The sequence below is a fragment of the Micropterus salmoides genome, unplaced genomic scaffold (genome assembly GCF_014851395.1).
Source record: "Micropterus salmoides isolate LMB-PRFRI ecotype aquatic unplaced genomic scaffold, ASM1485139v1 Ms_hic_scaffold_6, whole genome shotgun sequence".
In the NCBI taxonomy this organism is placed as follows: Eukaryota; Metazoa; Chordata; class Actinopteri; order Centrarchiformes; family Centrarchidae; genus Micropterus; species Micropterus salmoides.
The window spans coordinates 19,231,439-19,244,877 of record NW_024044348.1 but is presented as its reverse complement, the minus strand read 5'-3'; the positions used below and the strand labels follow the sequence as shown (position 1 = coordinate 19,244,877).

The window sequence follows — 13,439 nt, the reverse complement described above, 5'->3', positions numbered from 1 at the left end:
AAATATGTTTTACTCAAGGGAATTTGGATGCACATTCAGTCCCTTTGAGGTGTCACTGTAATGGAGTTGATTTCTTATTAATTAAAAAAATCTGATTTTAATGTTTCATTAATGAGTAAGGAAATACTGACGTTCCTTGACGTTCAAAGTCAAGTTGGCTAAACCGAGGCTGAAAGATCATTCTTGACAACAGCAGCTAATCATCATATCACACAATCTTCCTCAGCAGATGGAGTTGCCCGTGTGGAAATATACTGTGGATGGTCCAATTTCCATTTTTCCGAGCACTTTCTGAGATCATCAGCTGCTGTTTCCAAGGTCAAGATTTTTTTAGAATGAATTCAGCTTTTTTCATTGTCTTCAAGTTGGTTAAACAATTTCTGAGGCCACATTATCAGTCTCTGGAAAGCACAGCAGTCAGCTCTATAGTCTCAAAGCAAGAAGAATTTGGGTTTAAACTCCATTATGGCTACATAGGCTTTTATGTGGTGTTTGCATGTATGTTTTCCCATGTTCGTGCAGGTTTGCTCCCACCCTAAGGACATTCATGCAACATTTTAGGAATAGTCCTACATTTTCCTGTGATTAAAGCATCGGCCTTAGAAATGGAGTTGATCTCTGGGCACTGTAATGTGGACGCCCACTGCGCCCTAATAGTGGGTGGTCTTTTTGAGTGAATAAAAAAAATAGTGTTAAATATTAAATTAGCTTTACAATTACTCACTTTAAAAGGGTCGGCCAGTCTGCCCATATCTGTAAATGGATAGTTAAAACATTGTACTTTTACCAACATAGAATAAATTTAAGCAATTTACTGAACAACACATTTACAGTGTTAGTTAAATGTTAAAGTACATTAGTATTATTGTGATGATGGCTAATATGTGAAAATATAGTTTGCATTCACATCTTTCAACTTGATACTAAAGGTTCAAACAAGGTTCAAAGAACATCATTAGATCAGTGAAGCCCACATCAAAGAGAAACAAAGCAAACCAGTGAAATAATAAATAACTTAACACCATCTCCGACTGAAACTGACTGTTTCACCTCGAGTGCAAAGCTAGCCTTTGCTGACTTTATTGGCAAACTGGGCTTAATTAACTAAATAGTTAATTAAGCTAATAGTTAATAGTTAATAGTCAGACAACTGGCTTCATTTTGCGTTTGATGAATGATTGATGCCCCCCAGGAATGAAGCAGCAAACAAGTGCAGGCATAAAGAAGGGGTCTAAAGCTCCCCAAACTAAAAGGAACATTTATAAAATAAACATGATAAAACAAACATCTTTGAAAGTGATAGGAGTATAAGTCTATAATAATACCACCAGTCATCTTTTAAACTTCACTCAGTGATTAGATAAGGTATATATAACTGAATAAACATGTCATTCTTACAGTGTTATTGTCTTTCTTTATGTCTTGAACCTCCATTCTGATACACTTAATTTAGCTGACCACAAGCAAAACCTCATAGTGGATTTGAGACTTTCTTAAAACAGTGGGTCCCAACCTGGAGGTCAGGACATCACAAGGGGTCACAAGATAACTTTGAAGTGTTTCAGGTTGCATAAATACATAAGAAATATGAAAGAAGGATTTCCAGTATGTGTGACCAAACTATTGACTGACTGGTATCAATCTTTTTATCTAACTCTTCACCAGAAAGCAAATAAGCACATATTCCACAAATGGAATATTCATTGAACTCAACGTCCATGTTTGCTTTTTCATTCTGAAATAGCCTACTGGCTTGTTTTACCAGTCTACAGAACTATTAAAATATTCAAATGAAACAACCTGAGTAGGAAATATCACACACTGCTTCACTTTAAAGGGTTACAATACCAAAAATGTTGTAAATCACTGATCTAAGACAAGTTGATTTAAGTATTTTGTCCATTGTGTATTTAACATTAGAGTCCAGTTTCTACTAAACTCATGTTACCACCAAAGATGTCAGTACAAAGAGTTCCAGACGCACTCACTATGCAGGTCTAACCAAACAACAACAAGTGGAAATTCACTGGCTTACATTTTCAACTTGTTATGATTATCTAGATTTAATATTGCTTTGGCACTACTGTGACTTGGCACTATAAAAGTTTGTAAGTTCAGGAAATACACTTTGCCAGACTAATTTAATATGTCCTGTTTTATCTGGATTATGTTCATAAGCATGACACTTGCACATTGGGCGGCACGATGTAACCTGAGCCACAAAGAGGCGTTACCAGCCTGGCCTCGCCCGGTAGTGTTTTACTGGCAGATGGAGGACGTGACTCATTTTTCCAAGTCGGTGTGAACATAGTACTGGTGTGGTATTCTTCATAAATATACACAATCTACGGGATGTCTTATGAAACTGTTACAACTGTAATAAAGTTTAGATGAAGATTTTACGGTCCACTCTGAACCATTGCTCTGAACACAGAGCCAGAAAAGTCTGCAAAAACCTGCTCTGGAAGGAGGAGAAATAGGCTGACATTTTGTCACAATGGTGGTGCTACAGGAAATGTCAGGTGATCGCCATAAACATTATATTTCATCTTCTGGTGGCCATGAATATCCACTGCAAATTTTAAAGACTTTTTTCCATTAGTTTTTGAAAGGTCAGGTTGTCACAAAAATCATTAGGAATCCTTTGGGGACCATTAATGTCTGTGACAGCGTCATGCGAATGTAGCTCTCGTTGAGATATTCGCGGCTTTGCAGAAACAGAAGCAAGAGTGTGAATATATGCCCTTGTGTCCATGTGGTCAAACATTTATATAGTCTATGGGTCAATGGTAAATATAAGTGGTTAAATCATTTGTGCATGTTGTAATAGGTTAAACGTTTTACTCCTATCTGGCTCATAAACACTTGGGCACCGGGGTGGCAGACTAATGTTGTTTCTCGAATAGGTTGAGTCCTATGTGTGCAGCCATCAATCCTCCTGCTATGGCATCGTTGAGTAAAAACATATCGGCTCCTGAGTCGATACCCTGTAGCTAACCCTGTGCTTGGACATCACTGTAAAAGAGGGCAGGAAAATTGAGTATCCCTGAGACGATCAATATAGTTTCACCGGCGAGTATACAATCCAGTCAGTTTTGTTCTGCTATGATAGAGGTCACTTTTCTATGGAAGACCATTTCCATCAGAAAAAGATAGACGAAATATTAGACAAGTTAAAAATAAAATCCTCACGGTAAGTCAAAATTATGAGATGAATACAATTTTGGCTCACTATTTCACAGATCTGACTTCAAATTATTACATGAAACATTAGGAGAGTTGGGAGAAGATTCACTCACTATCTCATACCTTTTGACTTTAAATTATGAGTTGAAATGTCACAACTGTAATAGGGAAAGTCAATAGATAGTTTTCGGATTTATGAAAGTGTAAGAGTTACAAGACGTTTCACTCACTATCTCATACCTTTTTACTTTAAGACTTTAAGATGGAAAAGTCAAAATTGTCAGATGACAAACCAATATTAGGAGATACCAAGTCAAATTTATGAAATGAGAAATTATGAATTACCATGTCATAATGTTGAATTATAATAAAGTCAAAATGTTTAATACATACATAACATTTGTCCCAGACCATGTCCAAATAAATACCACGGGAGAGAAGAAACCCTGTGGGCAGGATCCCTGACATGCAGCTCCGATGAGAGTGAGATTACGAAATGTTCATAACACCTTGTTTTTTTTTCGTGACGTCGGCAGGGTGTGATGATGACGTTTGCGACAGCCGCCACACAAAAAGCGGCTTCCGCATGACGTAGGTGAACAGTCAGCGTTCTTTCTTCACCGTAGCAGTTAGCTACAGCCACTGGTCCGTCGTGTTTCAACAAACATTACCAAACCTTGTAGGTTTAACGCGACTTTTTAAAGCTATATTTTCTATTCTGTCTATATTTTTCCATCTCTTTGTCGGCTCGACAACAATAACACTGACGTTCCTTTTGTAAAGGTAAGCTATTTCGGGGGGGGGGGGTTCTTGCCTAGACAACGCTAGCTAACTGACCGGTTTAACGTTAACGTTAGCAGGAAGTTAGGCTTAAGGTGATTAAACAAGGCGATGAAATACCACTGTGGGTTTATTAGTTTAGCATAGCTGACCTCTTTGGAAATAAAATAGTAGCTGTTAGGTTCAGGAAAACCTAGACTGGTTTCAAGGAGTTGCTTACCGCTCGTTATCTTAACGTTACCCGGCGGCCTGTAGAACAAAACCCGTTTTTTGTGGACATCCGGTGTCTGAACAAAGACCTCCATAAAATTCTTCTTGCTCTACATTTAAATCCATCAAGTCTGAGTTAATAACGCTTTCGTTGGATTATAAAAAGTCACCATGATGGACCACGGGGTTTTAAACGCCCTGTGTTTAATTATTTTTTTTGTGTAAATCGTATAACTAACGTCAATTGGGGGATGTGAATAGGAGCCACGTAACGATACTTAAATGTTACAAATATATTGTCAAGTGTTTGCTATTTATTTCATTCCAAGGTATACAAAATTGATCGATTTGAAATCACTGTCGGATCTGGATAATTCCAACTAGGAAAATGTAATCCAGATCGTGTGTCGAAATCGGGCTTCCCCCTCGGATAGCGTTTCCCGTAGCGCTGCCCTCCATAACTTGGGTTAAGTTATATAAGATAAGGTCGGACAACTTGTGTTAGCGATAGATCATGTTTAGGAGACTCGGGGAAAACGACTGGTTTAGGGTTGGGTAAAGATGATGCGAAACACAAAGCGATTGGCAAGCTGACGTCGACACAACACCGCCGACATGGTGTGCTAGCATCACCTAGCACAGCAGTGTGCTAGGCTAACACTGACCCAGTTTCACATTTGCTTGTACGGACACGTGTAGGCGCTCATGTGCGGAGCAATTTGCCTGGAATTCGTTACCAGTTAATAAAAATGAAACGTGCCTGGTCAGATATTATTATCGCTTGTTTGTAATGTGCTTGATCATGCCCAAATGTGCGTCTGTTTGCATTTTACAACAGTGAGCTTATTTGTCACTGTATTTGTCTCTACAGGTCGCTCTTTCCTTCCCCTCTCCCAGAACATTATTCTTTTCAGATATCCGTTGTCAAGCCGCCAAAGTGGAGAGTGTCGTTGCACCAGGGGGTCCTTCTCGTTTCAGGTAGCCTTTTAAACATTATCCTACCACTCTTGTGGCAAGTATTTATATTGGGAAAAACCTCTTAAGCAGCTTACATAAAGGCTTAGGTTCTCATTTCCTTATGTTAAGTTAAAACCTTTTTTCCTTTTTTTTATTTTTTTTTGTATCGCAGTGTAGGGGGAGGAGGTGGGGGTGCACCTCAGCACTATCCCAAGACTGTCGGCAACAGGTGATTTTCCAAATTTTCCTTTCACATGGAACACCTAGTCACAAGTCTTTATTACATATTAAATCCATAAGCAGCTCGTAGTGCTTAAATTGCGTTGACATTATTTTACATCAACACAGAAGGAGGTGTCTCATATGTGGCTTCTTCAGCCTCTTAACTATTATATGGCTCTGCACCCTGATAGGATGGTGGTTTCTTGTTTGGTAGGATAAAGCTCCTGCCATTTTGCCAATGGTACAGTAAACCTCACTGGTCAAAACATGAGATAACTTAAAATATCTGCACGATTGCTAAATGGTAGAGTAGCCGATGGTTTTGTACACTGGAAATGTGACCACAGTCTTGTTTTTTGGGGGGGGTTTCTCCCATGGTCACTGCTGTGTAATGACTACGATCTGTTCTCAAATAACATGCAAGTGGCGTTTCTGTAATGATCAACAGAGCCTTTGAAACTCAACCACCATGAATCTGGGCTAGATACCTGTGATGTCAGGCCCTGGCCTGATAAATATTTCTGTATTGTAACATTGGCCATGTTTTGTGTCCATTTCAGCGAGTTCCTGGGGAAAACCCCAGGTTCTAGCGTTGAGAGATGGTTACCTTCTCGAAGCACTAGACGAGATGCCAACTCCTCCACCGAGAAAGGGCAAAATGATGCAGTCTTCAGGAAAGTGAGAGGGTAAGTTTCCATTTAAATTCATACTGACGTCAGATACACAGATCATAGAAACGTCTTGCACAGTATTTTAAATGGGTCCTGAATATGCAGTTGGAGACTAGTTGATGGTGAAATGTTAGCGATGTCTTTTTAAATTGTAAACCTCTTCTTCTTCATTAGCATTCTTAATAAGCTGACTCCTGAGAAGTTTGACAAACTATGCCTGGAGCTCCTCAATGTGGGTGTAGATTCAAAACTGGTCTTAAAAGGAACCATCTTGTTGGTGAGTATTCTTTTTAACTGTACTTGTCATGGGTTATTCCCATAACTTGTTGAAATAGGCACTTAATTTGTTATTTAAATCTTTAGATTGTTGACAAAGCCCTCGAAGAGCCCAAGTATAGCCAGTTATACGCTCAACTATGTCTGCGCCTGGCAGAGGATGCACCAAACTTTGAAGGCCCATCAACTGAAAATCAAGCAACACAAAAACAGAATACTGTAAGATTTTTTTTTTTAAAGTAGGAGTTGCAAAAGAATGTATTTACTTCACTACTTTCTGGCATTTTCTGTCCTGATTATTATTTTTTATTTATTTTTTTACAAATTCTGTTTACAGACCTTCAGAAGGCTTCTGATTTCCAAGCTTCAAGATGAGTTTGAGAACCGCGCCAAAAATGTTGAACGTAAGTGAATTACATTTGAAACTGGGTCAGTTATCAAGTAAACTGGTCATGTCTTGCATAAATTGTTCCTTATTTTCAACCCTTTTCCCCCTTGTAGTATTTGACAAACAAGACAACCCACTCACCTCTGAGGAGGAGGAGCAGCGTGGTATTGCAAAGCTCAAGATGCTGGGCAACATCAAATTCATTGGGGAACTTGGAAAACTCAATCTTATCCACGAGTCTATCCTTCATAAGTGCATCAAAACAGTAAGTTCTGTTTGTGTTTAGCTGTAATTGTAAACCTTATTTAGTTTTCTTAACTTGTGTGATCCCAAAACTAGATTAAGCTGCCAGTCTGAAAGCATTCTGACAATGACCAAAATACCTTGAGTCACAGTTCAGCACCTGTGGAATAAATTAAGGTAGATTGTATTAAATGTTTTTTCTTTTTCAGCTTTTGGAAAAGAAGAAGAGAGTCCAACTTAAGGATATGGGTGAAGATTTGGAATGCCTCTGTCAGATAATGAAAACAGTGGGACCTAAACTTGATCATGAAAAAGCTAGAGTGAGTATGTGGTGAAAACAACCAAGTATTAGTCTTTGTCTTAAAATCCCTTTTTGGTCATGTTTGGAGATGGTTCTCATGAAATTTCCATTTAATGACCAATACATTCTCCTACCAGTCTTTGATGGATCAGTACTTCAGCCGCATGCGATCCTTAACAAACAACGAGGAACTGCCAGCTAGGATCCGTTTCCTTCTGCAGAATACAGTGGAGCTGCGAGACAACAACTGGGCGCCTCGCAAAGCTTATGTTGACAACGGCCCAAAGACGATCAACCAAGTTCGCCAGGATGCAGTAAAGGTTAGTCTACCTGAACCACTTTGAGGGTGGTCCATATATCATTGGCTGTGTGAGAATCATATTAAATATTTATAGAACTACTCAATTAGTGTATTGCTCTAGTAGTCCAGAGTCAGCCTGTTTTCTTAAATCTGTCTGGGTTCTGTCTGTACTTTGCAGGATTTAGGTGTTTTTATTCCACCTCCAACTGATGGAATGAGGAATGAGTTCTTCATGGAAAACTCCTCCTTCCTGCCAACAAGGATCAAGTTTGACAGGGAAACTCTTGGTGGGCTAGCTGATATGTTTGGACAAATGCCAGGTACATCTCAGCTCCCCACCGCTCTCCACGAAGATTGATCCCCTTCTAGCAGTGTTTTTAATGTTTGTCTTGTTTTGTGTAGGAAGTGGCATTGGTACAGGTCCAGGGGTCATTCAGGACCACTATTCTCCTACCATGGGGCGCCATCGTTCAAACCCGATCTACAATGGCCACATTGGAAATGGCAACAGTTCACACCAGTCTCAGTTTGAAGCGGGAAGCAAACAATTCATTAAACCAAACCAGGTATGTGTAGTACATCTATAATGCAATTGTTTAGTACTTGGTAATGGTGTAGTAAGTTGTCATTTCTAACTATAAATCTGTGAAATCTCTTCAAAGGGCCAGAGTTCACCGGTTTTCAACCATAAACAGAGTCACTCAGTGCAGATGCAGTCTAAGGATATGGCTCCACGGTTCAGCAAGAAAGGGAAGCTCAATGCTGAAGAGGTACAACTGTGTACATAATAAACTAAGAATAGTCAAGTAAACTTTATTTATATAGCTCAACATCACAAATTTGCCACAAGGGGCTTTACAGTCTTTAAACAACATTCAAAAAACTAATGGAGAAAAATGGATGAAACATCAAGAGCAGCAACAGGAGGGATCCTGCTCCCAGGATGGACGGACATGCAATATGTCCTGTGTACAGAATAGACCAACATAGTAATATTACAATATAATGTAATGAAGAATGGTTCTGGGTGGAAGTTGAGCAACGTCAGGTTTTTTATGTTGGGAGGAGCCTGGGCTCCATTTTAAATGAATCCTACGTTTTCAGGTGGCTGTGCCTCAGGCGGTAGAGCAGGTTGCCCGTTAATCAGAAGATCGGCGGTTCAATCCCCAGCTCCTCCAGCCCGCATGTCGAAGTGTCCTTGGTTAAGATACAGAACCCTGAATTGCCCCGGTGGCTATTCCACCAGTGTATGAATGTTCGTTTATGTTTGAGCACTTGGGATTGTGAAAGCGCTTTGAGTCGTCGCAAAGACTAGAAAGGTGCTCAGAGAATTTACATTTCAGATGGCTTAAGTTTGCTGTTTTCACCCCTCTAGATCAGCCTGAGACCAGCACAGTCCTTCATCTTGAATAAAAAACAAGTGCCGAAGCTGCAGCCACAGATGACTATGATTCCTCCAAGTGCCCAAGGTTCCCCACTTGGACAGGTAATGGTTTTTATATTAAACATGTTGTACTCATATGGTAATATCAGGTTCCAAGGGAACATGCATTCACTTGGCTTTCTTTGTTTGGTCTCCACAGCTTGGCCTGAAAACCAACCCTCCTCCAATTCAGGAAAAACCTGCAAAGTCCACTAAAAAAGCTCCTCCTACGAAGGAAGAGCTGCACAAAATGACAGTAAGTTTCGCTCACCCTGTCTTTCTTCATGCACAATATACTGTATGTCTACCATACTATATCTGACTGTCCACTCTTTTTCTTTTTTTCAGGAGACATTGGTGGCAGATTACCTGAACAGCAAGAACGTCGATGAGGCAGTGAATGCTGTGAGGGAGATGAAGGCTCCAAAGCACTTCTTGTCTGAGATGCTGAACAAGATCGTGGTCTATACTCTTGATCGTTCAGATGAGGATAAGGAACATGCAAGCACCCTGATCCAGGCACTCTGCGCTGAGGGCCTTGCCACCGGTGAAAACCTAATGCAGGTCAGTGGTGTATGTTTTTACCATATGAATATCAAGCAGTTATTCAGTACTAACTGTTCTGTTTTTATTGCATAGGCCTTTTTGAGTGTTCTGGACCAGTGTCCCAAGATTGAGGAAGAAGTCCCATTGGTCAAGTCCTTCCTGGCTCAGTTTGCAGCACGCGCTATTGTTACCAGCCTGGTTAGCATTGCAGATCTGGCCCATCACCTGGAGAATGGTGCACACTTCCCGCTGTTCTTGCTGTGCCTGCAGCAGATGGTCAAGCTGAAGGACCGTGAGTGGCTGACTGACCTGTTCCAGCAGAGCAAGGTCAACATGCAGAAGATGCTACCTGGTATGCCCAAACCCATTCTGACCATATCTTCCCACCTGTATATTTTTGCTCTAAGTTTGTTTAGATTATTATTTTGGTTAAATTTCCAATGATACAAGTAAAAGAAAATGTGAATCTCATGGAGTCTTCATTTCTAAGTCTTGCGCTACTAACGACTCACTCACGTACTTACTTACTTATAGAAATTGACCAGAACAAGGACAGGATGCTGGAGATTCTGGAGGGCAAAGGTCTCAGTTTTTTGTTCCCTCTGATGAAACTGGAGAAAGAGCTACTGAAGCAGATCAAAGTAGATCCCTCTCCACAGTCGATCTACAAGTGGATCAAAGACAACATCTCTCCTAAACTCCACACTGACAAAGGCTTTGTCAACATCCTCATGACCAGGTACAACAGAGGTCCATGTTTCAAATGGTGAAATCGGTCTCTGCTGACAAAATATACTTGCTTTATCAGCCGACGCTTTGTTAATATAACCCTGATCAACATATTTTGCTTTTCAGGTATTAATATCTATTGTATTGACTGCCTTTTTGTCTGCCAGCTTCTTGCAGTACATTGCTTATGAGATCAACCCTGACGACGACGAAGAGCAGTTCGCAACGCCCACTAAGGAGCAGCTGGATGAGGAGAAGCAACTGCTGCTGTCTTTCAAGCCGGTGATGCAGAAGTTCCTACACGATCACGTCGACCTGCAAGTCGGCGCGCTGTATGCCCTGCAGGTCCACTGCAATGCCAAGGGTTTCCCCAAAGGTATGTACACGCACTCGTTCAGTAGGGCAGCTTGGGCCCAAGTCAGAAGGTATGAAACTGTTACACAGAAGCTTTGCTCTCCTTTTCCAGGCATGTTACTGCGCTACTTTGTGAACTTTTATGACATGGAAATAATTGAAGAAGAAGCCTTCCTTTCGTGGAAAGAAGATGTCACCCAGGAGTATCCAGGGAAGGGAAAAGCATTATTTCAGGTAATTTTGTATACATCAAGTATTTCTGTTTGTACTGTTCTTCAAATTGCTCCCAGACAATGAACAGCAGCTTTGTTTAGATATTAATCCTGGTTATCAGTGTATCTCTGATATGTGCATGTAAACATGACATCTTTGGTTTCAGAAACACGGTTAAGCCCAAATACTAGTTTTGAGAGAATGCATATGTGAACCGATATACTGTGGCATGTAAACACCTTATTGGGGTCTCTGCTCATTCAGTTGCTCATTTTTGTGTTGTACTCCCATATTGGTTCATCATAAATAACTGCCTAATGATGATGTGTTTTAATGTTGCAGGTGAACCAGTGGCTGACCTGGCTGGAGACTGCAGAAGAAGAGGAGTCGGAGGGTGAAGATTACTGAGGAACAGGCCAAAGCCATGTGTTATCAGGATGCAATGAATGGTGTTTTTTTTTTTTTTTTTTTTTGGTGTTTTTTTTTTTTTTTTTTTAACTTTTTGTGTTTTGGTCTCCATATACCCTTCAGTCTCGACCTAACCCCCCTTGCCGCCCTCTTGTTTATACGTATTTTCCAACCACTGTTACAGCTCATTCCACTAGGAAATGTTTGCCAGATCAAGCCAGCACCCACCACCATCTTATTGTATTTATGTCCAACAGCAGATGTTTTCAGACATTTCAGTCATCTTGGGTTTTCTTTAACAGTAGGCAGTATTGTGCAGGAAACTGTACCAGCACCAAAACTTGACCCATTTTATCACCTTTTCCACCTGGGAGGAGTCACCAAGTGCTGCCCTATTTACATAAAAACTGTTTACAAAAAGAAAATGCTGTAACGTATTGCAAAGAGACTTTTCTCTTATCAGCATTTATCAGTTTTTAGATGCACTTTGCTCAATATCATGAGTCGTTGCAATAGTAAGATACACTTTCCTTGATTTGTTTAAACAATCCTAAGTTGCGGTTTTTGGCTGCCATAATTATAATTGTTGTGCTTGAAAGCAGACCATTTTGTATGAAGATTTATAACAATCTGGATTGACGATGTCTAACAATGGCCTGTCTGTTTGTGTTTTTTTTTTTTTTTTTTTGCACAGTGTGATTTCAGTTACTCACATTTAGCTTAATGAATCAAGAGCTTTTTTTATGTACAAAACTTTTGTGCTGTTAAGAATGAATCTGTGTGGCCTTTTTTTAATTTATCAGTTCATATGGATATACCTCTAATGTATCTCGGACTATACTTGAATGTCTCGGTTTTAACATTGAGACAGCCAAAGCTTAGTTTCCTGTGCTACAGTTGTATTTTACGTCTGTTTGCCATATTTGTCAAGTTTTTAAATGGTCTTTTTATCTTCATGAAATTATAAAAAAAAAAAAAATTCCTGTATATGTACACTTAACCTTCTTTAGGGAGTTTTACTGTAAGTGTAAAAGAAGTTGAGTGTACAACTACAGATTGACCATGAATAAAGTTTAACAGTTCACTTCATTATCCTGAATGTTGACTTGCCTGTTTTAAAAAAATCTTGGTTAAATCATGAGCAATTACTTGCTTTCAGGTGTCACGCAACCACAGTTGTAGAACTTTATAAACTTTAAGTGGCACATTTGTTTCTGAGATTGTTTTTGGGGAGGATCATCTGTCCTTTTACGCCTAACAAAAGGGCTGACTTCGTATAAGACTGCACACTTGTCAGACAAGAACTAGAACACATTGTACAACATACGATGGTCCTTACTTTGAGGTAATCAAGTTCGGTAGACTTGAATAAAGACTGCTTGGCTCCAAGTGGGTGCAGAAAATGGGGAGGTGCTCATTTTACCCTTTCTTTCTACTCCACTACATCTCAGAGGGAGGGAATTTTTTACTTCACTAAATTTATCTGACCGCTTAAGTTACTTTACAAATATAATATAAATATACAAATTCTAATACAAAATAGTTCAAATGATCTTCCCCTTGGTAATTACAACAGTAAAATCCTACTTTTACATTAATGCATGTGTAATAATATAATTTTATAACAGTCACAGGATATTTCTTTCCACAATGAGTACTTTTAAAGTAAAAATTTAAATAGAAGACTTCGAGTTTTAGTGGAGTAATAATTAGCAAGGGGGCAGCCAGGTCACTGTCACCTCACAGCAAGAAGGTCGTGGGTTTGAACCCCGGTCGTCCCAGGCCTTTTTATGTGAGGAGTTTGCATGTTCTCCCCGTGTCTGCGTGGGTTCTCTCTTGAGTGCTCCAGCTTCCTCCCACCATCCAAAGACCAATTGATTGTCCAGGGTATACCCCACCTTTCGCCCGATGGCAGCTGGGATTGGTTCCAGGCCCCCCGCGACCCTGTACGCAGGATAAGATGTTGACGATGGATGGATATTTAGCAAGGGTATCTGTACTTTTACTTAAGTACAGGATTTGTGTACTTAGTACACTACTGCTAGATTTCTTTAGTGAAAGCCAATTTTAGTCGCAGACTGAAATAAATCTTGTCAACTTGTTTACAGAGAGGTTATAAGGAATTATCAAAATGTCCCAAGTTAAGGAAACACTGTTAGTTGCTAAAGTTGATTTAGTGAGACAGCAAGTACATCTTGTAAGTTACATTTCCTTACTTCCAGCTTTTTCAT

General features: G+C 39.8%; 1 protein-coding gene across 1 annotated transcript; it reads left to right on the top strand.

Annotated features, from left to right (window-relative positions):
• The first annotated feature begins 3,950 nt into the window (after positions 1-3,950).
• Positions 3,951-12,300, top strand: LOC119890038 (eukaryotic translation initiation factor 4 gamma 2-like). Its single transcript, XM_038701048.1, has 21 exons — positions 3,951-3,969; positions 5,048-5,154; positions 5,306-5,362; positions 5,916-6,041; positions 6,201-6,303; positions 6,390-6,521; positions 6,640-6,706; positions 6,804-6,955; positions 7,143-7,253; positions 7,372-7,554; positions 7,714-7,855; positions 7,938-8,101; positions 8,198-8,305; positions 8,911-9,021; positions 9,119-9,214; positions 9,307-9,522; positions 9,598-9,856; positions 10,039-10,243; positions 10,401-10,609; positions 10,700-10,821; positions 11,143-12,300. The coding sequence occupies exons 8-21, from the start codon at positions 6,872-6,874 to the stop codon at positions 11,206-11,208; spliced, it is 2,076 nt and encodes a 691-aa protein (XP_038556976.1). The 5' UTR covers positions 3,951-3,969; positions 5,048-5,154; positions 5,306-5,362; positions 5,916-6,041; positions 6,201-6,303; positions 6,390-6,521; positions 6,640-6,706; positions 6,804-6,871; the 3' UTR covers positions 11,209-12,300.
• The last annotated feature ends 1,139 nt before the right edge of the window (positions 12,301-13,439 follow it).

Excerpts from the sequence above, each read along its gene's own strand:
- LOC119890038 (XM_038701048.1), top strand. The coding sequence starts at position 6,872 with ATGCTGGGCAACATCAAATTCATTGGGGAACTTGGAAAACTCAATCTT. Across the intron at positions 9,523-9,597 it reads CCGGTGAAAACCTAATGCAG|GCCTTTTTGAGTGTTCTGGA; the intron begins GTCAGTGGTGTA and ends TTTATTGCATAG. Across the intron at positions 10,610-10,699 it reads TGCCAAGGGTTTCCCCAAAG|GCATGTTACTGCGCTACTTT; the intron begins GTATGTACACGC and ends CTCCTTTTCCAG.